General features: G+C 38.1%; 3 protein-coding genes and 1 long non-coding RNA gene across 4 annotated transcripts; 1 reads left to right on the top strand and 3 right to left on the bottom strand.

The window, feature by feature from the left end:
- Window positions 1–13,472: 13,472 nt before the first annotated feature.
- LOC103439393 (probable WRKY transcription factor 53) lies at window positions 13,473–15,761 on the top strand. Its single transcript, XM_029092105.2, has 3 exons — window positions 13,473–14,143; window positions 14,442–14,573; window positions 15,016–15,761. The coding sequence occupies exons 1-3, from the start codon at window positions 13,827–13,829 to the stop codon at window positions 15,632–15,634; spliced, it is 1,068 nt and encodes a 355-aa protein (XP_028947938.1). The 5' UTR covers window positions 13,473–13,826; the 3' UTR covers window positions 15,635–15,761.
- A 98-nt stretch (window positions 15,762–15,859) lies between these two features.
- On the bottom strand, window positions 15,860–17,635 carry LOC103406491 (uncharacterized). The gene is made up of 3 exons (XM_029092106.2): window positions 17,040–17,635; window positions 16,448–16,465; window positions 15,860–16,348 (listed from the first exon to the last, which is right to left on the bottom strand). The coding sequence occupies exons 1-3, from the start codon at window positions 17,494–17,496 to the stop codon at window positions 16,158–16,160; spliced, it is 666 nt and encodes a 221-aa protein (XP_028947939.1). The 5' UTR covers window positions 17,497–17,635; the 3' UTR covers window positions 15,860–16,157.
- A 424-nt stretch (window positions 17,636–18,059) lies between these two features.
- Window positions 18,060–26,683, bottom strand: LOC103431276 (protein SEH1-like). The gene is made up of 10 exons (XM_070811625.1): window positions 26,363–26,683; window positions 24,170–24,193; window positions 20,474–20,634; window positions 20,217–20,331; window positions 19,909–20,009; window positions 19,595–19,672; window positions 19,014–19,169; window positions 18,753–18,865; window positions 18,482–18,608; window positions 18,060–18,304 (listed from the first exon to the last, which is right to left on the bottom strand). The coding sequence occupies exons 1-10, from the start codon at window positions 26,601–26,603 to the stop codon at window positions 18,173–18,175; spliced, it is 1,248 nt and encodes a 415-aa protein (XP_070667726.1). The 5' UTR covers window positions 26,604–26,683; the 3' UTR covers window positions 18,060–18,172.
- LOC139191100 (uncharacterized) lies at window positions 24,816–26,021 on the bottom strand. Its single transcript, XR_011575248.1, has 2 exons — window positions 25,392–26,021; window positions 24,816–25,185 (listed from the first exon to the last, which is right to left on the bottom strand). It is a non-coding gene; the product is annotated as an uncharacterized lncRNA (long non-coding RNA).
- Window positions 26,684–27,519: the final 836 nt, after the last annotated feature.

The following is a 27,519-nucleotide window of genomic DNA, read 5'->3' as shown; positions in this document are numbered from 1 at the left end:
TCCTCTCACTTATTGTCATCACTAAATGACTATTAGTGTGTGAGTTAAGGAGAAGAAAATGATGCAGCAAGAATTGGTTTAAAAGCAGCATTGGGGAAGGAAGGAAAGAAGATGGGGATGCCTCAGTCGATTTCTTTCGGTTCTATCTTCTCAAACTCATGTCTATCTTTTGTTTTTATTTAAGGACTGTGTGTCACTAAATTTTTAGTAGTTAGGGGCTATTTTGAAGCCCCGAATATGATTACAAGTTTGTTATGACATTTTGTTGAATTACTTTTATAAATGGATGAAAATTGATTCACTACTTGTCTCGTTGATGAATTCTTTATGTGTTTTCTATGGATGCATACTTAGTAAGCATATCTAGGATTCTAATGCTATGAATATGTGTGTGCCTGCCCTTGTCGAATGAGGACCTATATATGTTCTAGAGTAGTACGTGTTAATTGCGATTAACATGTGAACCAATTTCTAGGATAAGTAAGACAACACCAATACTTATGATGCTTTGTGATAACTCAAACTCTTTTCGTTCTTAATGATTTCTACTTGTTAAATCTATGAACACGCCATTCTAGATTGCATGCTAGGGACTAAGTTAAGTTGAAAACGTCGTTCTCTTAACATACCACATAAGAAAGAGTAATAGGTTAAGTTCTAACATTGAGCCAACTTGAGCATCTTCATTTGGAAATAAAAGGAATTTGAATGAAACATAACATGTTTGCATGATTATTTGGTGGTGGATAGAAATTCCCCTAACCCATTTTTCTTAATTTGTGAACTATTTAAAATCTGTTTCTGTCCTATTTTTGTTCGATTTAATTTAAATAGAAAATCAACTCCAAAACTCCCAAATATTTGTGTGAGTGTAGCTCTATGTGTCTACTATTTTCATATAAAATGTCGAAGACTTTAGATAAGTGTAAGTCAGTCTAATAATTATTTTTTGGTGGCTAGTTAGTAGGAACAGCAGCCCAGTTTTTGTGACATTTTAAGTTGTTAGATAAAATAATCTTCTGCGAGAAATACCCTTATTTTCATATGCTACAATTGACAAATCTTAGCTTTAATAAGGAAAATCAATAGGACATTTGTGTGCTACTTTGTGGTGTGCTTTTAATCCTATCAAAAAGCTGAATAAGCCTCCACCATGATCTTCATTCAAAGACTTATGCCTGAAGCATTACAAACGGAAGTACCTCCCGAACAAGGATTCCATGGTGCTTTGGCTCGCTCCTATAGACCGTCTAATCTTGAAAAATATTGCCTGAAGCACACCATGATTATGTTCATGAATGAGTATGATTTTGAAGTTTATAAATCTGATGGAATTTCGACTCAAGAATACTTTTTCTCATCCTTCCATGTTTCTTATCACACCCCAATCTCTACATACGTCTAGGATCGACACGTGATGTCACCAAATACCCGTACCTCTAATATACCTTGCCTCCGGGATATGGGTAAAGCACAACTCGAGATCCAACTACGTAATAATTTTTCGTATACTTTATGGCTGCATCTAACCTCGTTGTTAGACTGCCTACATACCTTAAATATGGATTAAGCCATTCGTAGTTCGTCGTTCACTACTCTCGAACATTCATCACATAGACCACTATGTCTCAACATAATACCATAATTCAAGCAAGTAGCACCTCAAGGAAAATTCAATGAGCACAATAATATTCTCTAGCCATTTTGATCCACGAGTCTAGTCATAATAAGAACAACTATAACCAACAACATCCAATTGTCACACCAATCAATAACACATACAATACACTGAAATGCAGGGCTAGAGTGACAAAGTTTGGCCAAAGCCTATATCTCTGAAGCTGAAATCAAATCCAAGGAACCAACAAGTCAAATGATGCGATTTCGAACCACTCAGTGAAATCCATCAACATTAGATTCAGGACCACTCAACAAAACCAAGACACCAAAAGAGGATTCCGGACCACTCAACGGAATCCAAACTAGGATACAATTCTGGACCTCTCAACAGAATTCGAATGGATACGATTCTAGACCACTCAACGAAATCGCGAAGTATAAGGGATATTAGACTGCTCAATGAAATCCAAGCTGGATACGATTCCGGACCACTCAATGGAATCGCAGATCACAAGGGATTCTGGACCACTCAACGGAATCCAGACAGAGCAGGGAACCGGACAACTTAACGGAACCCCAGCAGAACCTAGTTCTGGATCACTCAACGGAACCGAGCAGAGAGCCAAGGACATAACAACGGCTTGACGAAACAAAATAGGAATCAAGTGCTCAATTTACAAAGGCTCAACAAAATGAAACAAAGCACAAGTACTAAATTTAGAACAAGTCAACGAAGCAAGAAATGAACAATGAAATGGGTTATGAAACAAGCTTCGAAGCAACAAACCCCATGACAATGGATTAATGGTCCACTACTAGACCTCACATTTCATCACATCATACCAATCATGCAAATCAAATCTCATTTCAAATATGCACGTCAAATTACTTTTCATCGAACAATTCAACAAGCACTTCAAATCACATTTCACAGATATCATCAATACACAAGTCAAATCACGTTTAATAAACATAGATTAATGACTAATCACATTTCAATAGATTTTTTTGTACCATACTTGACCAATCCCGAAACTACTGAGCACCGTCAACGTTATACCATTAAGGACCCAGAAGAGCTTCCAACCAGGAGGCCAATCACAGCTCGACACGTGTCAACATCAGAAGCCAATCACAACACGACACGTGTCAATGTTAGAACAAAACTAGAAACTCTCCTCTATAAATAGGGATCATTCTCCCACAATAATCTCTAATGTCATTTTGTACTAAACTATTCACTAGAACTCACAAAATGAGAGCTTGAACCTATGTATTTGTGTAAACCCTTCACAATTAATGAGAACTCCTCTACTCCGTGGACGTAGCCGATCTGGGTGAACCACGTACATCTTGTGTTTGCTTCCCTGTCCTTATTCATTTACGTACTTATCTTCACTAGTGATCGAAGCAACCAAGTGAAGGTCACAAACCTGACACTTTCTGTTGTACCAAAGTCCTCGCTGATTTTGTGCATCAACAAGATTCACATTATAAAATCAAGGGATATCCAACCAAAATATGATCACCTATCGAAATTTACCAAGTACAACTAATCATCATCACCCCTAAAATGCGTATAGTCCCCCATCGCGGATATACCAAGCAGGACCACTTCCTAACTCAAGGTAGTGATCACCTATCGTGGATATACCAAGCATGATCACTCCTAGAATGTGTATGGTCCCCAATCGTGGATATACCAAGTAGAACCATAAGAATAGTCTAATCCTGCAAGAGGTGATCACCCATCGCGGATTTACCAAGCATGATCACCCCTGAAAATAAATAAACACATATATATCACAATATGACGTCCCATACACGTAAACCGATGTATATATTATCGGGTATAATCACTAACCAATATAGGCCCACTAAGCCCTACATACATAGTCCCTAGTAATACTGATTTTCATATTTAAAATCAATTCGTAACATATTGACCAAAAGTCAAGTCTCTGTCAAAGGTGGGGCCCACAACCCTATACAAGTCAATCTAGAACATTCACCCATGATCCACAACCCCACATTGGCCAAACGTGGGGTCCACTATATCAATCTCCGTAAAAGCTTGTCGTATTACCCCTACTTGGATTCCAAAGTATTGCTCCAAGTGCTACCACAAGAAACCACCACTTTGATAGCTCATATTCACAATTGTAACCAAAACACTATATGCAAGACATGAACTTTGATCCTCAACAATATACTCAAGCTAACTAATCTCACACTACTAATCCCAACGTCATTTTGGTTAATCTAGAATGGTTTGGTCGTAACAAGGGAAATGTTTGAATAAGTATAACCTTTAGAAAACCAGGGAGCAAGTGAAATTCAAATATCCATAAGCATGTTGTCTTCATGGTAAATATGAAGGGTGACATTTAAACCATGTGTAGACATAATAATATAGTTTCCAACTCCATAATAGATCATATTAACTTGATACATATAACTCAGACAATATATAGTAGACGCGCAAAAGATCTAATAATGTTAAACCAATTTGGTTTAGTTCGAATGTATACACACACATAGATTTTATAAGATGTCAAGAACATATCACTAAACTTGTTAAGCCAAAAGAAGACCCTAAACAGATCATTGGACAATTACCGTATATGCATTTTCAACATTTATATTGAAAAATCAAATTGTTTCATATGAAAAAAAAAAAATGGGCATCTTATAAATAGTTTTAGAAAAACGATGGCCAATCCACAACTCGAAATGCTACTATATAACTTGGATGTCATTATCCTTCTCTACATATTGCATTCGTCAATTGTTCACAAATAAATAAGAAAAGTAACAATTTGAAATCTTCTTTCTTACTCGTAAAAGAACCAGCCAAGAGCTTTCCTTCAATTTGAAAAAAAAAAAAAAAAAAACTAATTAGGCCACTAGAACTACCTGCTTGTTGTACCGATGGTGCCATCAGTACAGCAGCACCCTTTTCCATCTTAATTTAAGTCTCAAGACTTGCTATCTCTCCTTAACTCTTATCTGTCATCTTTCATCATCCCTTTCGTATTCATTTTCTTTCCACTTTTCTCTCCATCTGCCCTATTACTCAACGGAAAGGAAACGGAGAGTCTCTCATGTAAATTATTCCAGTAAATATTTAGTTTATCCTCTTCCCCTTCTCGCTATCTCCTTAATGCTGAGTACAAGAAGAAGGCCAGGCGGTGCCTTTTTATCTGATGGCTTGAAGATAGAATATATTTAATATAGAATATATTGTATATGTTAATATGATTATTGTATTTTATAATAAATCTTTTAGTAATTAAACTTTAAAATTATTAAAATAATTTCTTTCTTAACGGGTCGAAACGGGTTATCCATGTGTTACCTGCATGTATACCTATTAAGAACCCGTTATTAACGGGTTCTTAACGGGTCACCCGATAGTGACCCGATAAGTTATCGTGTTGATCCGAAACCCGTTATTTTCGTGTCGTGTCAAAAACTGCGAGGTCTAAAGATAGCCATTAATACTATAACATAAAATTAAAAAAAAGACTTAAATCTTCATCTCATCTTCCAGGCTACTTGGAGGTACTTTTATGAGTATCAAAATAAGCACCCGGATAACTACCGAGCAAAAGGAAGATACATTTGCAGCCTTTTCTCACACTTAAGGTATACATATTCCTGAATCTTTCAGTTTAGGCCTTAACCAAAATATTGAGGCCAATAATTGATCAGGGTCTGATAAATAATCAAATTAAACAATAAAACCTAAAGTAGTTCCTTCTGCATTGCGAATAAAGGAATTATTAATTCATGTTTGCCTATCCTACCACATTGGTTCACTCGCACCATCTACATATCAAGCTATATGTTGCTCTTTGTTTTATCAAGCTATATATACACACATGATTATGTAAAAGGTACCTGTGTATAATCCAAGCTTCAGACTCTAGACCATAGTATTACGCAACTTCAAATCTTTAGCTTTCTGCAAAGTACATGGAAATCTTCTTCTTCTGCACTGTGGTGACCAATTTTTCCTTTTGCTGTTTCCTGATTGGGCGCATCCTCCCTTTCCTCTCTCCTTTCTCTTCTTTTCTTTTCATCTCAGCAGTCCACGTGTCACTTCCTCACTACTCCAGATTTTACTAGAGACTTCTAAAAATGAAGGTTAAATTTACTAAAATGTCCACGACTTTAAACTTTAATAACTTCTTCATTATAGCTCCAACTTGCAATTCGTTTGCAGTCACGCGTTTGTATCAACACATGCTATCCAAATATGTAAAGAAATCTGAAAAATTATGAAAGGATCAAATAGGTCCATGAAAATTCCGTTTTGTTCATTAAGGCCGTTTTCGTCATTTTACTTATCGAAAAATTTATACGCCGCAAATATATAAGCGTTGAAACTACGAATATGAATATGAAATATGTAGTTTTAAATAGTGAAATCTAGGGAAGGGATTTCACATCCTTCTCCCCTTAAAAGAATTTCGTCCTCGAAATTTCCATTGTCGGCCTACTCAATACTGCAATAATTCCACTAATAATGAAACACTGAATAGCGTTCAAACTTTATTTATTCTCAGATTAAGCTAACCTTAAGTTCGACAGTTTCGAACTTCAATTCACTCCTGAGGCAGCAGTGTAAGAAGTGAAAGTTTACCAAATTCTTCGATCTGATTACTACCATAAACGTGAGAGAAAGGTTAAGACTCATCTTCAGCTAGAGTTTACTGAATGGTATTGACCCAGTTCAGCTGGAGTCTACCGAATGGCTTAACCCAGTTCGGTCAGAGCCTACCGAATGGTAGTGCCCTGCTTTGGCAGGGATGGACCAAAGGGCATGCTCTGCTTCGGCAGAGATGCACCAAACAGTATTGCTCTGCTTCGACAGAAACCTGCCAAACAAGCCTTTCCAGCTTCTGTTGGAGCCTACCGAATCCAATTTTGGGTTTGTCTCTCACAATCCAATTTCAAGTTTGTTTTTACAATATATGGTATAATCAGGGCCTACCAAGGTGTGGCATTACGCACGAAGTGTGATCCTTGGCACCTAACCTAAAACTTCAAGAATAAGGGATAGTATTTCCAAACCTTAACCCGGCAGTATCTATTTCTGTCTCGATGGAATAAATTATTGGTTATACACATGTTCGAGCCCTTACCAATGTCGTTAAGGAGTACCATTCTCATAGTCAATATGTGAGACTAATTTCGCTCCACTAAACACCTTTGGAATAGCAGAATTTTGACATGGATGGCCTTGTTGGCCGAATCCTCTCAGTAAACCATTTACTTTGCGAACATTTTTCTATGTTCTTGGATTCAAGTTTGGTGTATGTTTTAGTTATGGATAATCTTATTGATATTGTCTTTGAATACGAGTTAATTGAATCATGTTTCTTGTATACATGTGACCGAATTCAATTAAACATGTGATTAGGTAGGAATGTGGGAAAGTTAGTTGTCTGGATGAATGTGATACTACGCACACTAACTTTACACCTAAATCACATCTCTAGCAACAACTTCAAGTCTATCCAACCTGATTAAGAGTATAGGCACGCTCCTTGTTGTATGAATGGTATTGAATTACCATGTTAGAGGCCTTATACTCTATCCATTTCGGAACAGCGTTGTTGAGTTTTCTTAAGGATATTCGAGATGACAATGATCATGAATGAAACCACTGAAGAAAATAGAGTGAAATATCTTTGCACCACCTCCAACAATGATCCTGAAGCTTTGATTTAGGGCTAATGGGTTGTCTCCCAACTGGGAATACACCACATGTGGTCGGCCTGAAGCCTGGTGATTGAGCAGTTTACTTGCTTTGACACGACCATTTGGGATACTTAAGTCGAACAATGATGCTACAACGCATCTCCTTACCCGAAGTATGGATCTTAAGCCTCCAAGCACAATTTGTGAAGCCTGCTCATTAGGGAAATTGATTTTCTAAAACATCTCTCGCAAAGATACGAAACGACCCTCTTTTCACAGTGGATTCAAGGGAATATATGTGGACTAATCAAACAAAATGCGGACCATATAAATACTTATGGTTTTGGTTGATGAATCAACAAACTAGTCACATGTTTGTCCACACATATTGTTGCTAAACCTTTTGGCCGATTAAGGGTTCACCACCCTACTTATCCCTTAAAGTCTGGGAGACTAGATAATGCCGGAGAGTTTATATTGGCGGTTTTCGATAAAGTATTGCATGTCTCTTAGGTTTATAATTGAACATTGAATTTCCATGCTCACCCCCAAATAGCCTCACCTAGTGATCATAAAGCGCAATTTAAATGATCGCCCGGATTTTGGTAAACGTACCAAGTTTTTGGTTTCTGCCTAGAGCTATGCAATCTTGTACGCAATTATGTTGGTCTGCCTTAAGGGTTACTGGGTACGAACTTGACGTTTTTTGTATTTACGCATTTGGGTGTGCATTCCATGTGCTATGTTGCGTCGCTGCAACGTACCAATATGGGTCATCAAAAGAAGGATGTGAATCTTTGTCGATTATGATTCTTCTTCACACTAGCTATCTTAGAGCCCTTGCACGTGATCTCTTTACTGCTCATTTGCGGGTTGTTAATGAAACAGTCTTCCCACCGTTAGGGAGAGATAAGAACGTCAACGTTCTTGTAGAACAACGCGAATTTACGTGGATGTTACCCATTATGTCTCATCTCAGTCTCCATACTGCATAAGTGTGATAAGTAAGTGCGATGAATTCTAGTTTTCAGAATGTTGCTGAAGACGCATTCCTCTGATCTAGCTAAAGTGACGAAATTATATACTAGCTGCAAATATGCCTACAAAGATAGACGTATTTAACGGACGTCAAGTCAACATCCCTGAAGGGTGTGCTGCCTCTGTTGGACGGTCAGGTACACCGACGGATAGCCAATCAATCTGTCTTGGCCTGGAGCACAACAGATCACTTTGTTCATAAGATTCACTTCCTTAGAAGAGGAAGACACGGCACAACAATGAATCTATACTTGATCGTTATCTCAAATCATTTCCATCTCATGAGATTAATCCGAATTACTCCCGAGACTTGAAGTTCTTGGTCCAATATACTAGTTTGGATGAGAAAATGGAATTGAAATAAGATTACCATGGATGATGTTTTCACTTATATGGTAGCTACCGACATAAATGAAAAACGACAATATCAAACTGTGTTCCGTTGATTAAGTGACAACGTAGAACTGATTGGACAACCGAAATTATAATCCAGATTAAATTCCTTACCAAAGTGTGTTTTGGACCTATCACTCCTACACTGCCCAAGGTAACCCTGTTGTGTTACAAGTAGGAAATGAAGCGTAATGAGATGAATGAAATAGTGTGATATGATGCACGCCTTATGACGCAAGGTTTCTCTCAAACGTCTTGTGATTGATAGCAGCATTATGAAATATGGTTAGTGTTTTCTCCATGGGGATATAGATACGGAGATTTACATGTATGTTCCCGAAAAATTTATATGGACTGGTTCAAATAGTTCAAAACCACGGAACACCCTCTTAACCTATTTGAGGCGTTACTTATGGATTGAAACAATATGACGGATATGGTATACCCGTCTAAGTGATTATTTGACCAGTCATGGATTAAACGAATGCCCTTGTGTGTTAAACTATGAAGTCTTATTTCGAATTGCTAGAGTTACAATTTATGTCGTTAACACGAATCTTACTAAGACTCTAGAAGAGCTTGAGAAAACTGCATTGCACCTGAAGATGGAATTTGAGATGAAGGATCTTAGGAAAACTCGTTTATGCCTTGACCTGAAGTTCAAGCGTTGTTCTGAAGGTAACTTGTTATACCAGTTGAACTACACCTTAAATGTGTTATCTTGGAGTATACCCATGATCGTCCATACGTTATATGTAAATGAGGACCCTTTAAGAGGTTATGGAATTCGAAATTCCATATCTAAGTTCAACTTTGCGTTTCATTGTACTTAGCTCATTGTATTAAACAAGACATCTTCTTTGTTGTTGATCTATTGGTAAAGATGCAGCACTGCGCCTACACGCAACCACTGAATTGATATTAAAGACGTACCCTGAAGGTACTATGAATTTGGGAAAATCCCAACACATCCCGAGCGAATCCAACCCTTCTGATCCTCAGAATGATGCTTGTCTTGCTTGTTATGCTGACATTGGTTACTTATCAAACTCGCATAAGGCAAAATCCATGAATGGTTATGTCTTTACCGTTAGGGATATCTCAATATCTTAGAGGTCCATGATATGACCTTAGTTGCGAAACCTTTGGATCATTCCAAGACTTACCTCACTTCACTTCCCCACAAGTGAGACATGGTTAGGAGTTCTTGTTGAGCATATTCGAAGTACTTAATGTTTTCATCCATCGTTAAGTCCCTACGACAATCCATGAAGACTATGCCGCATGTATCAACCAACTTAGACATGATACATCAACAAAGTCAACGCCAAGATATATTGCGTCTACATCACATCAGCAAAGCATCAAGAGATTGAAGTCATGCAAGCCGATCCCAAACAACCTTACTAACCTCTACACAACGTCATTGCCGAAGTCAACCTTCCAGAAGCTTGTCCGAGGAATTGGTATGTCTAACTATTCATATGCAATGCTTATAGTTCTCATTTGAAAGTTCTGTCAAACTTAAGGGGAGTATCCAGAAATATACTCACTTGATCTTAATGTACTCTTTTTCCCTACGATTAGGATCATTTTTTCCATTGGGTTTTTGCTACCTAACTAGGTTTTGATAAGGCACTCATCCTGGGCTGATCATACCCTTGTGAGCTCTTTTACTTGCGTCCAGAAGACATATAGTTTTGACTTAATGAAACTTTTCACTTTTCTCTTTAATCTATAGGTTTTTCTCCCACCTTAGGTTTTCCTATAGCGAGGTTTTGTGAGTTTTACCTTTTTACGCATTCTTCCATTGATTTAAGACTCACATTCGTTCATTGTGCCGACGACTTCATCAACTGTACTTACTTCATCACTAGAGACCTGATGCACCATTTACTTTAGTATTTACACACTCAAGGGAGAGTGTTACAATCCTATTAGATTAGGAATGTGATTGTGTAAATCCTAGTAGATCTAGGAATATCTCTTATATTCTTATTAGGAGTTGATTACCTATTAAGAGATGTAATCCTAAAAGGGTAAGGATTTTAACTATCCTACTACTATAAATAAAGGAACAATGGGGTGGAATAGAACACTCCTCACAATTACTCATCTCTCTCTTTCTCTCTACTATTACCTCACCCCTCTCTCGATGACCTCCATAATTGTTCAGTAAATTATGCCTACAACAAATTCCCAATTATTTTACCTATATTTTACATAAAAATGTAGGTAAAATATGCATACTGTAAATTATTGTCTTAGTCAACTCTTGAAAGAAGCTACAGTTTTTCACTCCCACAAATAGTTTACCTACTATTTAAATTTTAAAATGTTAGATTATATTTGCAAAATATGTGATTTGTCACCAATAGAAAATAAATATGTTAATATTTTTTTATAACAAGCGATATTATTTACACTAATGGGGAGGGGGTAGGCTTAGCCTCACAACGGAGTAGCAATAATGTGGTTCATATTCACCTTTGGCGAGAATCGAACCTAAAACCTCTCACTTACAAATGAAGAGGAATACCACTAGACCGTAGTACTAATTTTCAATCACGCTAATACTTAAGTAATAATCCACTTATCAACAACTATATCATATGGTTTACAAAATATGGTTTGAAATTGATTGTATCCCTAGCATTACCCAAAAGATTCATTGACATAACTAGGGTAGTATGGCATAAGCCGTACTTAACTTCTAATAATAGGTTACTTATTTTTTTTCGTTTGTAAACCATCTAACGTGGTTGTTAATGATTTGATTATTACTTAAGTGTTGATTAACATGTTTTTTTTTTTTTTCTATAGATGAGTTTATGTTTAAGAGCTAAGAGTTACAAGGGTCTGCCACTTATTGCTACACTCTAGTAGTATTTCTATTTACTTGTAAGTGATAGGTCTTAGGTTCGATTCTCGCCAAATGCAAAGTTAAACCATATTATTATGACAAGCCCATTATAAGGTCAAAACAAAACAAAACAAAAAAAAAGAGTCAGAAGAGCCTATCTCTAATGAACCCATAAATATATTACCGAAAGAAGGAGATCCGAATTTTGGGCATATTCTAATATTTGGTAGCGATATGTTACTTGACTAAAAGTTTAGTTGTTTTTTTTTTTCATTTGATATAGAGGTTATTCTTTTGTGTTTGTACAAGCTCTATAAATTTGGGGTCTCTATTTTCCTCTAGTATAAACGCTTTTTCGATTAATTACATCATCTTTTTTTATGCGAGTCCCTTATCAAATTCCGGGTGGCATTTGATTGCAGGTCAGATTCTTTATGTCCTAACCTCCTTTATCAAAATCAGTTAAAATTGATGTGAGAAATGACATACGCATTATCTTTTTTTCGTTATTTTCATTTGATTTATCAGATTTAATGACCAAAATACGCTTCAAATAATTTTCACCTTGTTTACTGATTTTGATTTAGATGCTTAAAGATTAAAAACGCGTTATGAGTAATTAAATATTATATTCACAGTCATTACTAAAACATGGATTAATCTTGTATTATCAAAATACATTTTTTAAGACAAGAATATATAAATATCATCAACAGTAAAAAAATATAAGAAACGTGGTCAATAAACTCGTCACATAAGAATGTCCAAGTGGTCCAAACCTTTTAACCAATAAGCAAATACCAGCACTTCTTTTCTTCCACACAAACGCGGCTGCGGCTGCATCTGATGTTCTAGAATCACCAATTAAAACCTAAAAGCTATATCTTGTTCCAAAAAAATAAAAATAAAAAGCTATAAACAAGAAGCAGAATCTACCAGGAAATGGGGAAGTGGGAGTATACCAAGGTCTAAAATATCGATATTATCTCGATATTTCTATCAAAATTTTTGTGCTTTTTGACTACCGATATTTCCGATATCATCGATATTTTAGACCTTGATATGAACTCTACGTGGTACTAAGTCACTCATGTATCTTACCATACAATATATAATGTGTAAAATATTATACTAATTCATTATATATAAATGATTATGGTGTGTTTAAACTTCTTTCATTAATTACTACATATTTTCTACACTCACAATGTTTGCCAGCTTGCTATATAATCAACTTAAATCAGTTAAATGCATCATGCAATGTATTTCCTTCCAATTTTTTGTAATAAACTAATATATAATTGACTAAATAAACATCCTGCAAAGTTTCAATAAAAATTTCCAAGTTTTTCTTGCAATTTCCGTGGTTTTTATTCAATTTTTATCGATATTGATAATATTCCGATATTTCCATAGAAATTTTTGTATTTTTGAACTACCGATATTTCCGATATCATCGATATTTTAGACCTTCGAGTGTACCAAATTAATAGTAAATATTTGGGCGTAATCACATATTGTTACTAATTCTTTTATAACATAAAATACGCATTTACGTAATATGTCAAGTTTTTAATGTATTATTGTTATCGCCTATTCATATTATGATCTATAAATAAATAACATCACGTAACAATGTTACGAAAACAAATCACAAAGAGAGAGAGAGAGAGAGATAGAAGAAGTTGAAGTGGTCAGCATAGACCTTACTTTTTCTATATGCAGACCCATAGATGGGTCAGGGCTGAATAACTCGGTTTCTCAGTCAAAACTGCAGACTTTCCAGTCTCCAAACTTTCACTCGGTTATTCCAACAATTAACCGATGTTATATATACAACCTCTCCACTTTACCTCTAAATGCAACTCTCTCTCTCAGTCTTTGCTTCTGCAGCTCCACTACTCTCATCTTCTTCTTTTTCCCATTTCCTCACTCCAAATTTTCTGGATACCAATTCCATGCGTCAACCTTGTTACTGCAAACAACATTTCGGAGCTTCCGAACTACTTGGCTTCTACTCTATCTCGGAGTCGGGAAGATTCAGTGTGATGGAGATGTGTAAACACTGCTCAGAATCTTGCATGGGACTTGTAATGATTAAGAGCGTCTGAGGTCCTGCGTTCAAATCCTCTCTTCCCCAATATCGCTTGTATCATAAACAAACGACATTGCTCGTAACCCAATTGACTTATACGGGTGAAATATGGATTCTAGTAAGAGCTGGGACCAGAAGTCACTGGTCAATGAGATCATTGAAGGACTGGAACTAGCAAAACAGTTGAGGCTAAGTCTGAACGCAAAATCGTCATCAGACAAGAAGCAATTTTTAGTGCAGAGGATACTATCGTCATACGAGAAGGCCCTTCTGATGCTGAAATGTAGCGGTTCGCCACAAAGTCCTATCGGGGCAATAACAAGCGTGCCGGAGTCGCTGATGTCAGCCAGCGCAGGTCCTTCTTGCGATGACAACAACAGAAGTCTCCAGGATCGTCATGACCTCACAGAGGTCTCCAAGAAAAGGTGAGACTGCACTAACAATAACGTATAAAACTGGCCTCATTTGGTGTCAAGGATTATACTGGATAACGTACTAAATTCAATACAATGTTGAATGAAGAAACGGACGCCAACTTCCAAGTTGAAGGTAGAAGATGGACTAGCGACGAAAGAAAACTTACCCTTCCAATTCCCATGGTAGGATTGATAAGTTTCTTTGTCACGAATCCATCTGGTGAGTTATCCAATCCGTTCTAATCCTAACCACCAAACGAGTGTAATCACAAAGAACCAAATGCTGATTTGGATTTACATATTGCAGAAAGGAAATGGCCAAATGGACAGAACATGTCACGAGAGCTAGCTCTGAGAATGGGATGGAAGGAGCCCATGAAGATGGCCACTGCTGGAGAAAATATGGGCAGAAAGACATCCTAGGAACCAAACATCCGAGGTAAATTAAGGATATTGTTTTATTTAATCAGTTAATCTTATCCTGAGAGGTCGCACTTGGTGCGATGGCAAGTGCCTTCGCCCATAAGCGGTAGGTCTCGGGTTCGAGACTTGGGAGCAGTCTCTCCATAAATGGGGGTAAGACTAGCCGACATTCACCTCTCCCAGACCCTGCGTAAAGCGGAAGCCTTGTGCACTGAATACGACCTTTTTAGTTAATCTTATCCTGCTGCAATCATTTGCAATAACAGTCACGAAGCCACGTGTTGAAAAGCGACATAAAATACATTACATTTTTACACGTCCTCCCACAAAACGGAAGACTTTGATAAAAAAAATTGAACTTCCTTGATAAGTAGGAAACAAACTCGTCTTCTTCTGCAAAATAGAAAGTTTCACATTGTTATGAACAATTCTGATGATCAATTTGTTTAAATCTGCAGAAGCTATTACAGATGCACGTACCGGAACTCGGAAAGTTGTTGGGCTACAAAGCAGGTGCAAAGGTCGGATGAAGACCCCACTGTCTTCGAAATCACGTACAAAGGGAAGCATACATGTTCTCATGGCCGCAGTTCAGTTCCACCGCCACCATCACCAGAAAAGCAAGAGCGAAAACGACACAATCATAACGATACTTATCAGCAACAGCAGTCTCAAGGAAACCAAATCAGCTTCCCAACTAATCTGAGAGTCAATACTGAGAACTTGGACGACAGAGAGAACACGGCTTCTCCATTCTCTTTTACTTCAACTTCATTCGGATGTATGAACAACGATGACGCCTTTCTTTCATTAATGCTTGATGATAACAGTCTTTTGGACAATTTCAATCAATCATTGCTATCTCCGGCCGCGGGCGGATCAAACTATTACTTTGAGCCGGCAAGCCAGATGAGAAACATTGCAGGAAAAGAGCAACGTTCGGAATCTGATCTTGCAGAGATCGTCTCAGCCAAAAATTCGTCAACCAATTCTTCGATTCCGGACATTGATTTTTCACTGGAGCCAGTGGAACTCGACTCCTATTTCCCGTTTGACTGCCCAGGATTTTTCTTATAATTCTACTTGGTCTTTGAGAATAAGAATAAGTAGCATCAAGACTGCCACTAGTTTGTTTCACATCTTGAATCAACCCATGTAATATAAAAGAGGAAGATTTCTAGTAAAAGATAACAGCTTTCTGTGATGTTGGCCATGGGATAGGTTAGCCAGGATAGAATCGACGAGTGTTTGAAGTTTTTTCCTTTTCAAATTCCAATTGAGACGTTTTGGTTAAGAATATAGTAGCAGTTCATACATCACATCTTATATTCAAATAGGATAAGTGAAGATCCTTCAACATTTCGCTCAAAACATAACAAACTTTCAGAGACTCGAAGGGGCGGGTCATGTTCTTAGTTAAAAAACAACACAACAGAATCAGAAAGATAAGGATATTGTAGGAATATAAGCAATATATATGACTGTAGATTGACGATATTCAAGACACCACCCAAAAAAAAAAAAAAAAAAAAAAAAAAAGCAGTAAAGGTTGCAACTCTACATACAGTGAATGAACACAAAGGAAAGCCGTCTGCTGCACCTAAGCAGAAGTTTTGGTCTCGTCCTTCAACCCGGGAATAGGAGTTGATGTTCTTTCTTCTGCATCCTCAGCTTTTCTAAGAGCTCCTCTCAACCCCAACACAATAAAAATGTTGGTCAGAGTGAGAAGTGCCTCAGCCCCACCATGTAACCAATCGACATTCGCCAATGAAGTGCCATAGTTCACCTTTGCTGTTCAGCCAAATAACCACAGTAAGCAAGGCATCGATTCATGAATTTGATTGATATGAAATGCATAACGTTCTCAGTTTCTTAAACATGAAAACTTACCATAAATTCCAGCAGGAACTGCTCAGTTGATGAGAGGAAAGCAAACAAAAAAACGACGGATGTCAGTAGATCGAAACTGAGCGGTTAACAGTAAAGAAGTTACAATATTAGGCCAAATTCAACATGAAGCAAAACATTCCAACTGGAGTGAGTTTTTGGAGGAGCAATTGAATGTGCTCATAGAAACCCAAGCATTGTCTTTTCGGTTTGAGACAACCTAACATGCAACAGGGACACCAAAGTGGCGGCATCCTATCCTAAACCTATCACGCAAACGTCATGTCTTCTAACTATTTCAATAGCATCGCTTGAATGGTATGGTTCACAAAGCATCGCACGAATGGTTTGAGATATCGCAACCTTGGCGTCTTCATTTGCATATAAGTTCTTCTCCGTAAACAGACCAATATGCAATATGGAAACCAACACTATGTTAATTTGTTTCTCAAATGATCAGAAATTAACCACATGGACATGGAGAGCTTAACAATGCTAAATTAAGCAACCCAAAAAAGGATTAATTATCAAAAACCCAGGAAGCCATAAAAAATTCAAAAATAAAAAAGGTAATAGGAAGATTGGAAAAACTCACTGGTGGCCCCCACAAAGGCAAGCAAGAAGTAGAACCCGAAGAGGGTGAGCTTCGGGGCAGACTTGGATTTGGTGATGAAGTACAAGAAACCCAGGTAGGGAAACAGAGAAGCTGCAAACAGCTGGGAAGCTATGCTCTGTGAATCAATGCTGGGCGCCCATGGATCAATTGGGAATACCACAACCCCACAGACAATCCCACCCCCACCTCTTCTGTTTTTACTGCCGATCCTTCTCTCTGTGTAAAACTTGGATTCTCTGTTTCTGGAAAATGGGTTCGGTTCGGGGCTCCTAGAGAAACAAAAGGAACCCAGAAGAGTAGGAGGGAGAAGAAAGGCGGGGGATTTACAGAGAGATTGAATGCAGGTGATAGTCATTGAGGAGAGAAGAGAGAGAGAGGTGGAGTTAGTGTTTAGAGCGGGTGTGGTAGGAGATGACCGTTTGGATGTTGTTATCATCAAAAGTCAGTGTAAGTGGATAGGGCTTTGAATGTGGACTTCTAAAATGTCTTGGCATTAACCCGTTGGGTTTCCTTTGAAATGGGAAGGACTTGTATGTAAAAGGCTCACGTCACGTGACGTTCTAATTGAATAATGCATTGTTACGTAGAAAAAAGTTTAGACATACCTATGAATTGTTGAATCAAAATGTCACGTTGTGTTAAATCCGTTGTACGTAAATTGTTCTCTCACACATGTTGTTCAGGTATTCGATGAAATGCCTAAATGGCGCTGGGCAGTGCTTGCGATTAGGGAAGAAAATAGATGAGATAACACTGTCGACCCTGTAACCTAATGTACGTTCAGAAAACAATACCGATGTCACACCGTCGTCCTACAGCCTTGTTCCTGTGCGGTCACATATCAAAATTCGACCCAACAACAGTTTTGTTTTGAGACCAAACATGAAAACTAAATTACTATTTCAATTCAATGATGTTTGGAATTCCCCATTCATTTGTTTCCCTCTTTTACGTTTCTAAAGAAACAAGCCGTACAAAAGAGACAGCCGAAAGCGAAAATGATTCCCAATTTCCCACATCAAATTTCAATTGTGAATCATTTGAACCAATATGTAAAGTTACAATCAATAACGTTCAAACAGTGAATTCACTAACATGTAAAAACCGAGGGACTACGACGTGGGTTCAAAAGTAGCCTCTTCATGCCAAACTCCGTTCAAACTAGACTGCCATAACCTTACTGACCCATCATTCCCGGTGGTCGCCAAAGTCATTCCACTCATATCCCATTCCATCTGCCAGACCTGATCACAACATGAAGACATCAATCAATTAGGAAGGTTCATAGCCTTGCTCTCTGATGTAATAAACATTTTGCCCTCTTAAGCATCTACAATCGTATGCCCAACACATACACTGTTAATATCAATTTCCGTTCCAAATTAATTGATTGATAACATTTTCGATAGTTTTATTATTACCTCGCCTTTGTGACCCGAAAGTACTGCAATCTTCTTCAATGAGAGTCTTCCATTTGAGTCAGGGTTTAGACCAAGATGCCATATTGATATTCCCTTGTGAGTGGCAATAGCAATTACCTCATACGGCCTGAACAAAATTTATACAAATCACTCTGATATAAAAATAAAACGAAGCCATTTTTTCCAATTTTATGAAGACATAAAACAGAAAATCTCAAATTCCTAATCATTAGTAAACAGTGTTTGCATGAGCAATGAGACAATTCCCTACCTTCCAATGTTCGGTGCCCACACAACTGCATAAACCTGATTATCGTTGTCACCAGGCGAGGCCAACTCTGCAACCGGGAGCCATCTTTGATGAGCCTGATCAAATTCCCATACCTGTAAAGTACAATCATAAGATTTTGTACATAACAAAATATATCAAACAAAAGAAGAAGTCATATATTTAAGGAAGGAGACATACAACACCTGCAACATTGATGTGGCCTGCGGATGTAAATGAATGATAAAGAAGAATTTATCATACCTTGGCGGAATTAAGTTGTGGTGTGTTTGAACTGAAACCCAAAACAAAACTTGATTCCTGGCTTTCTCCTCTTCGTGGATTCCAAGATATAGATGCAGATAAGCACATGGCAGGGCCAACTGTAGACACCGAATCAATAACATTCTGAAATTCCGCCTGGACAAAAAGATCATGAAATAAGGTCAGAGAGTAGTTGCAGACTGTAAAATTCTTTAAGGAATTGTTCTAAACTGGAGAAAGAATCTTAAAAACTAAAAGGGTGTAACCATGTCAAGAAAAGCACACAGGAGAAAGAGCCCCAAAAATAAGAGAGAAAGAGCAACAGAAACAGAAGCTCATGGTCCATTCTCATTCATAAAAACAGGTGAAGGATTGGGGGAAGAAATCTCCTGTCGTCCCTTATATATTCACAAACCCAATGCATCATTCTATACAACTAGAACTTACCTATAATGGTTCAGGTTTGTGAAAAAATAATCATAAACGGAAAATTCAGTAACAATTCAGCTGCATTGTAAAATTATAATAAAATTACATGCTCTAAGTAACATTATCAGACTGAATCAGATAAAATGATCCACCTGAAGTTGCCAATTCTTCAGTTCCAAGGGATCCAGTAGCTCATAAACCTTGACACGGCCATCTGAATATGCAGTGACCTATAAAAACGAAACAAATTAAAGTTTGTCACCTTTCACTCTCACACAGTCTCCATTGAGCATGTTGTACAGGGTGCCAATTGAACGTAAACTAGAACCTAAATCATATTAGATGAAACGAAAAGAAAAAAAGTCAGCAATCCGAAGCATAACTTTTCACTTACAAACTTAGATTTTAGAAACTGTAACCGCAATGCCAAAATTAAAGAAAAGCAGTAGCAGCAACAAAAGCTAACCATTTTTAAACCTGCCGCTGAGACTCCAAACTGGGTATCTAGCAGTTGAGCCGAACCGCCGTTAAAGCTTATGCACAGCTTCCATTGAAGAGGTTGTGCATCTAGACAATAAAAAAAAAAACCGTAAACTTCAATCAGATACGATGCGCAGTGAAATTCCTATACCCAGTTCTTGGTAATGGGTGATTCAATATGCATCAGGAAACACAATACGCCTCGAAAACAAACTCAAAAAGCATTGTCCTCACAATTCCCTAACTAAATTAAACTGCTTCAGTTAGAAAAGATTATAATTTCAATGAAAATACCTTCAGCTACTTCCTCCCACAATAACAAAGTCCCATCTGTGCAAACACACGCCACTGCGTCACCGTATTCCGGCGGAACCCAACCAATTTTCACAATGCCAGCAGCCTCGTGTACCTAAAGCAAAAACAATCATACATTTCAAAAACAAAAACACAATCTTTTAAGTGGAATAGAAAATTTCAACAGAAAAAAATTAAAAACTAATGGGCTAATTCCTGAAATGTGGAATCAATTCAAGCAGGAGGGAATTAGGGACCTTGGATTTTGAGGTGCAGGACAAGGAGGAAGAGCAAGGGTCGCGCGAGTCGAAGACGGTGAGAGTTCCGTCGACGGAGCCAGTGGCTAATCTCTGGCCGGAGTAGTTCCAAGAAGAGCAAGTGGTGCCTTTATCGAGCGCCACCAGAGGTTTCTCCATATTGTTATGAACCCAAAATGTAATTGAGGTTTATACTTGAATTTGAATTGTTAAATATGCCAGCTGGCATTTTAAGGAGTATAGTCTGTATAAAAGGAGCCCAGCTTCCTCTAATAGGGAGAACAGAATTTTACAAAACAAATCAATACAAAAATATCGGAGCTCTGCTCCTTCTATCTTCCTCCTTCCTTCTCTTCTATGTGTAATAGTTAAGGTTTGAGTTAGGGTTTGAGATTTGGGTTCTAACAATGGTATCACCCATATCGATTCCTGGATTCCCTACTGTGCACACCCGCCGATCCGCTGCTACTTGCGACTCTGCCTTGGCGTCCCGTCTTGATGCCGTGGAGGCTTCCTTGGCGGCTCTCATCGCCTCTTTACCTTCCCTCATCGCCACTGAGTACGCCAAGGCCTTCGACAATGTCTTTGATGCCTCTTTTGAAAGATTTCGTTGGGGAATGCTTTCTCGAGGTGCTGCGGTAGGCATCTCTGCCCCTCTTGCCATTGATCATCATGTTTCTCCTGCGATTGAGCCTATCCAGCTACCTCGGAGCCCAATTTGTGCTGAAGGAGCCCAATCGCAGCTTATTCCGTCGGCAATCCAAGCTCCACCGCTGCTCTCATCTTCACCGTTGTTGCGAGCACTGTCAACTTCGGCCGTCAAGCCACACTCGAAGCACCCCGCAGCAGCTATAGTTTCATTTACGAAATCGAAGACGGGGATTCATACTTCGATGATGACCTCTGCTCCGTCACTACTCCATGAGCACCCGTTCTCTGATACTACGAAAACTGGACCTGAGGTAGTTCTTAATTTGAGTATCATTTTAGCAACTTCGGAGGCTACATTCCCTTCTCTTTTGACTGATTACTACGGTGCATACCTGAAAGATAAATTTGGATGGGTTAATTGGTATCTTGTGGGTAAATTTGTGAAGAAAAATTTATATGCATTTGATCTGTTTGATGAAATGTCTAAGAGACAGAATGACAATATGTTCATTCAGCCACTGGTTCACAGTATTGAAGTTCTCCATCTCGACTATCTTGCCATCCAGCTCCATTATTTTGACTTAAATTGCTACCTTGGTTTTGAATATGGAAGTACAATTGCTTTAGGTAGAGTTTTTGTGAGGGGATGGGCAGTGGCTGCCAATGAGTTCATTGAGCTCTTATGTGAATTAGTAGTATCTAGACTTTCTATCATCGCAGAGCAAATGGAGTGTCTGCCTAGTCTCAAAGAAGGAATTGCTAGTTTAATATTTGCCTATCCCAGGTGTTCTGAGATTTCTGAACTGATCGCACTAACAAATGTGTTTGAGAAAAAGCATGGTAAAGATTTTGTATCTGAGGCTGTTGATGTACGTCCCAACTGTGGTGTGAATCGCATGCTGATTGACAAGCTCTCTGTTAGAATCCCTATGGGCGAAGTAAAGTTGAAACTCCTGAAGGAGATAGCCAAGGAATACCACGTTGAGTGGGATACATCGAAATCTGAACAGGAGCTGTTCAAGCCTCCAGAAGAGCTTATACAAGGATGCAATTTTGGTAGTACTACCAGCATGCCTGTGCACAGTGTGCAGCCTCAATCTGTTAAGACTAATAAACCAAACATTAGTTCTTCACGCAGGACAATTGGTGGTGAAAAAGGACATATGCAGTTTGTAGACTCAGCATCAGCTGCTAAAGCAGCTGTAACATCTGCCAATGATGCAATGGCTGCTACACAAGTTGCTGCATATTGGACCAACAGAGACTGCAATCAGGACATTGATATTGTATCTCTCAAAGAAAGAAAAGAAGCCTCCCCTTTGAGTTTGACAGTTTCTTTACGATCAAAGCATGTGGGCAGATTTCAATCTCTTGATCAGTTTCTGTCTTGTGAATATCATATATCTCTTGCTGACAATTTAGAAAGTGAAGTCAAGTCGAGGGATGAAGACTATTCTCAACTCTTTTCTGAAGTGCATAAATTTGATGATGGGATTTCCGAATTCAACAATATGGTGTCTGCAAATCAAGCGATGGTTACACAGTCTGATGTACTTAAGCTTAAGTTTGCTGAAGGGTCCACAATGAGCAAGCTTTGGCTTTTGAATTTGGGTGGCAGTGAGAGACAAGAAAAAACTGAAGTTCAAGGGAAAAGTCTTACGGAATCTCAAAACATCAATAAATCTCTTTCAGCTCTTGGGTATATGATCTCAGCTTTGTCAAGAATTAAGGCTTTGGACCGGTTGGGACATGTGGATGAAGAGAATGCCAAGGCCGTATCCCTGCTTGAGAATGTACTGGATCTTAGTGATTCTATTGACGACGAAGCAATGGTTGCTGGAAATATATTTGGTCTTGTTTATGCACAGCTTGCAGAAGTTTTCTCAAAGTATAGTATGTCCTTTTTAGTTAGTTGTCAAAACCTTGTCCCTCGACCTTGGGTTATCAATGACTTTGACGCAGCAATGGTTGTTTGTGTAATATCTGAGTGCGAGCATTCGGGTGCATTAGACCATAAAAAATGTGTCCATACATACTGCAAAAGAGGCGGCTTTTACACCAACATATCGGTGAAGAATGCCTTGATTGGCATGATAATTGGTCTTGCTATGAAAGGGAAATCTGTTGGAGCACTGGAAATGTTCTCACAAATGGAAGCGTCGAGTGATGTGAAGCCGACATTCCGCGGCGGGTTGTCTGCATGCAGTCATGGTGGGTTTGTGGATAAAGGTTTTCACCATTTCGGAGCCATTACTGAAATTTATAAGCTCAGTCCTCGAATCGAACAATACAGATGCATGGGGGATCTTCTTGGTCGTGCTAATCTGTTAAATGAGGTTGAAATATTCATCAGAGATACACCTATTGAACCTGATGTGATTATATGGAAATCTCTGCTTTTTGCGTATAGGACTTATGGGAATATAGTTTTGGCGGAGTTGGTTGCCAAAAGGAGTGAGGTGTTTGAATCCAAAGGGGCTTTTATCAAATTGCTACAGGACAAAGACCTATCTGTAAGATTGGCAGCTTGTAGGTCTCTTTGTTTGCCCAGTGAAGATACTAGTTTTTCAGAAAGAGAATTCATCAATCTTCTCCCTATCTGTTGGGATTTATGCCTTAAGTTGATTAAGGAAGTTCAGGAGTTTGACTCGAAGAAGGCTTGGGAAGAATCTGCCGATGAGTGCCTTCTTTGGATTCAACTTGTTGGTGCTTTGAGGACAGCAACTAATTGGGAGGGCTTCCACAATTCCATTTTAAGCCTTGAGGACAAGGCTAATTTTCAAGGGGGGAATATTGTTATGAACCCAAAATGTAATTGAGGTTTATACTTGAATTTGAATTGTTAAATATGCCAGCTGGCATTTTAAGGAGTATAGTCTGTATAAAAGGAGCCCAGCTTCCTCTAATAGGGAGAACAGAATTTTACAAAACAAATCAATACAAAAATATCGGAGCTCTGCTCCTTCTATCTTCCTCCTTCCTTCTCTTCTATGTGTAATAGTTAAGGTTTGAGTTAGGGTTTGAGATTTGGGTTCTAACACATATCCGCACAGTCACTGGAGCTCCGATCTGTGCCCACGACGGTCAGAGGAGGAAGAGCTAAAAACGGGACGATTAGTTTATAGGGTTTTGGTTTGGCAGAACGTTGGGACGGTTTCTGGGTCGATTATGTTTAAGGTTTAAAAAGGGGCCAATCAGCCGCTCAATATTACAGTATTCCTCTTTTACTTATAACTGATTTCAGTTTTATGTTCGATTTTAACCCCGTTTATTCAAAAAAAATAAAATAAAAAAGGGTTTAATGGATTTGGACTCGAAACGAGTCCACCCGTATATGGTATGATTTAATAATTTGATAAAATCTATAAAATTGTTGTAAGACAAAAATAATATCGTTTCTTCTTCAATAAAAAAGATTACATTTTTATTTAACTCAAAAATTAAAAATTTCATAAATAATTAAAAAAAAAAATATGAAATTGTTGTAGGAAATAACATGGAGAAATTCTGAGATAATTCTTTTTAAAAAGTGACTCTTCATATACTTTCTGTCACCTTACAATTTAACGTCAATTATCATACAACATTTGAAAACATTGTGCCAAAATATTAGGTGACAGATAATCCACGGAAAGTCTCACTTTTGAGAATATTTCTCATATTTGAAAGATGTGATAGAGGGGGATGGGGATAGATGGAGAAATGGGCTAACTGTCTTAGCATGATTTTTTTTTTTCTTGGCCTTATACTTTTATTTATACTAATCATAGGGTTTTACTTGTCCTACAAATAATATAAGTCACATAAGGAAAGGATTTTCTAGATCTTATAGGATTTTTATTTCTAGTTCACTAAAATCACATTCCTATAATAATACTAACTGCAACACTCCCCTTGGAATGTGTAGAACTAAAAAAGCAGTCGTATTGTGTTATCAGGCAAATGTGAAAGCAGTTGATGAAGTCTTCTCGTCAGGCATAGGCAATGCATACACAAGTCTCACAAGTAGGGTCCATAAAAAGTACAGTCTCACCAAAACCTTGCTCACTGGGAAGCTTAGTCTGAGGAGAAAATGTGAGTTAATGCAATGTCAACACTTGAGATAAACAAGCAACGATAAACGCACATGTCAAGGTTATAACTAGTCTAATATAAGTGCCTCGTTAAAACCTTGTCAAGTTAGTAAAAACCCAGTGAGAAAAAGTGATCTTGATCTAAAAGAAAAATAGTACATTAAGGCCAAGTGAGTATACTACAAGATACTCACATTGAGATGACAAAACTCCCCCTAAGAACTACCAATATTGCAAATGAGATAGTGTAGGCAATCCAACTCCTCGGACAAGCTTCGTGATGGTAGACTTTGACACTAACTTTGTGAAGAGATTGCCAAGGCTATCTTGGGATCTGATCTGCTTGACTTTAATCTTCTGATGCTTTGCTAATGTAGATAGCAACAAGAAGTTTGGCATAGCCACTTGGATCATTTGGTCGACATTGTCTTCATGAATAGTTGTTCGACAGTCTACAAGTGTTTCGAATATGCTCAACAAGAGCTCTCAACTGTGTCTACTTAGGTGTGAAGTAGTAAGGTATGGTGAGCTTAGCATGATTCGAAGACATTGTAAATAAGGTTTATTGTGTGGACTTCTAAGATTTGTGGTATTTCCAACAGTAAAGATATAACCTTTGTCCTTAAAAAATGTGTCTTGTAAGAGTTTGATAAGGAACACTGGGTCAGCATAACTAAGAAGGTAGTATTGCTAACTGACGATATAAATATTGCACGGAAAGTCAAGGCGAAAACGGGATAGTGAAAAGCAAGACATTGCTAAGGAAGAAGGTGAAAGAGCTGCAAGAAAAACCAGAAAATGGTTTTCACTTGTAATATTGCTTCCTCCCGTGGTTGAATGTTTCCATCAAATCAAAAAATATGTTAGTGGATTATTCAGAATAGCCAACAGTGGAATGAGAACGATACAAAAAACAAATGAAAGGGATATTCAATCTCAATTTCAATTTTGATCATATTGCACAATCTCTAATAAAATTAAAGAACAGACACACATATATCAAATGAATACAATTCCATCCCCCACAACCGTCATTGTGACAACTACAAATTACCCAACCAGAAATTTAGAACCCAGAACATAATCTATACCATTCTTGATTCAAAAACCCTAAATCCCTAAATAAAAAATTCACATAAATAACAAAAGCCTAATTCAAAATTACCAAAATTATGGCAGGCGACGGTGGTGAAAGGGTGATGATGATCACGACGGCGGTGCTGTCGTCTAGGAACCGAAATGGGTGGTGCTGAAGAGGAAGAGAGAATTGAGATGGGTTGTGTCGTCGTGGTTCTAGGACCTAGGTGCTTTGGGATATCATCAAGGAGGAGAGACGGATGGTGCAGTCGTGGTAGTCGTGATGGCGATGAGAAAAGCGAATACAGAGTTGCAAAGGATGATGTCATTGAGGAGGAGAAGACAAAAAAGTCTGGGTGGTATGGACTTTGGAGAGAAGATGGAGTCCAGAATCCAGATGGACTAGACTAAGGAGAATTAACGGGCTAGTTCGAGGCCCCATTATTCTTAATGTTAGGACTTGGCCCGCCTCTAAAAGACTAAGGCCCCGACCCACCCCGCTTATTCTAAAAAAAATTGGACCCACCCCGTACCCGGCTCGAACCTGGTCTACACACCTCGACCCGTAGTTTCTCTACCCGTTTGCCTACCCCTATGTACAACACATAGAAGCTATAGCTGAAATTATATTTTCATGATTTTCTTTTAGTTCCAAATGATTGGATCGAATTAGAATTAAGGGAGAGCTACTTTTGGTGTGAGTAATATAACCACGCTATTCTTGGACGTTCTTTGAAACTTGATAGTATAGATAAGGACGTCAATGCAATTATGCAAATATTAATTGGTCATTTCGGTCTCATGTGGTTTTGTAAATTTGTAGTGTAAGAAATTTCCGAAATCCTGCGAACAACAATAAGACGTTAGGATATGGATTTGATAAACCAAAATTATGATAAATCAATCACAATTAACTTAACTGTGGAATACGGAAGACATGACTCTTGATAATGACAAAGAAGTCTTCTACTTTCAGCAAACGGAAGTGTTATAACAATAATAGCATTTGTTCATAATAGTGTTCCTCTGATTCCCATGCGTTGAATGCTTTGCCCCAAAAACTGAATGAGCTTTATGCGACGAAGGCTTTGTCGCGCAAAGGTTCCGTGGGAAAATTTTCGTTGCTTATTTTTGCGCCAAAAAAAATCACGCGTGATTTCTTACTGGCTTTGTGCGACGAACTTCTCCATCGTGCAAAGTTGACCAACGTTGCGCGACGAAGATTTTTTTTCGTTGTGCAAAACG

This window comes from Malus domestica, chromosome 14 (genome assembly GCF_042453785.1).
Source record: "Malus domestica chromosome 14, GDT2T_hap1".
Lineage (NCBI taxonomy): Eukaryota > Viridiplantae > Streptophyta > Magnoliopsida > Rosales > Rosaceae > Malus > Malus domestica.
Note: the sequence above shows the minus strand (reverse complement) of the source record. Positions and strands in the feature narration are given on the sequence as shown.

Coding starts and splice junctions, on each gene's coding strand:
- LOC103431276 (XM_070811625.1), bottom strand. CDS start 26,603: ATGACATCATCCTTTGCAACTCTGTATTCGCTTTTCTCATCGCCATCA. Junction 20,010..20,216: donor GTGGGAGGAAGTAGCTGAAG/GTATTTTCATTG, acceptor TTTATTGTCTAG/ATGCACAACCTCTTCAATGG. Junction 18,866..19,013: donor CACAACTTAATTCCGCCAAG/GTATGATAAATT, acceptor TGTACTTTACAG/GTATGGGAATTTGATCAGGC.
- LOC103406491 (XM_029092106.2), bottom strand. CDS start 17,496: ATGATAACAACATCCAAACGGTCATCTCCTACCACACCCGCTCTAAAC.
- LOC103439393 (XM_029092105.2), top strand. CDS start 13,827: ATGGATTCTAGTAAGAGCTGGGACCAGAAGTCACTGGTCAATGAGATC. Junction 14,144..14,441: donor ACAGAGGTCTCCAAGAAAAG/GTGAGACTGCAC, acceptor TACATATTGCAG/AAAGGAAATGGCCAAATGGA. Junction 14,574..15,015: donor CTAGGAACCAAACATCCGAG/GTAAATTAAGGA, acceptor TTAAATCTGCAG/AAGCTATTACAGATGCACGT.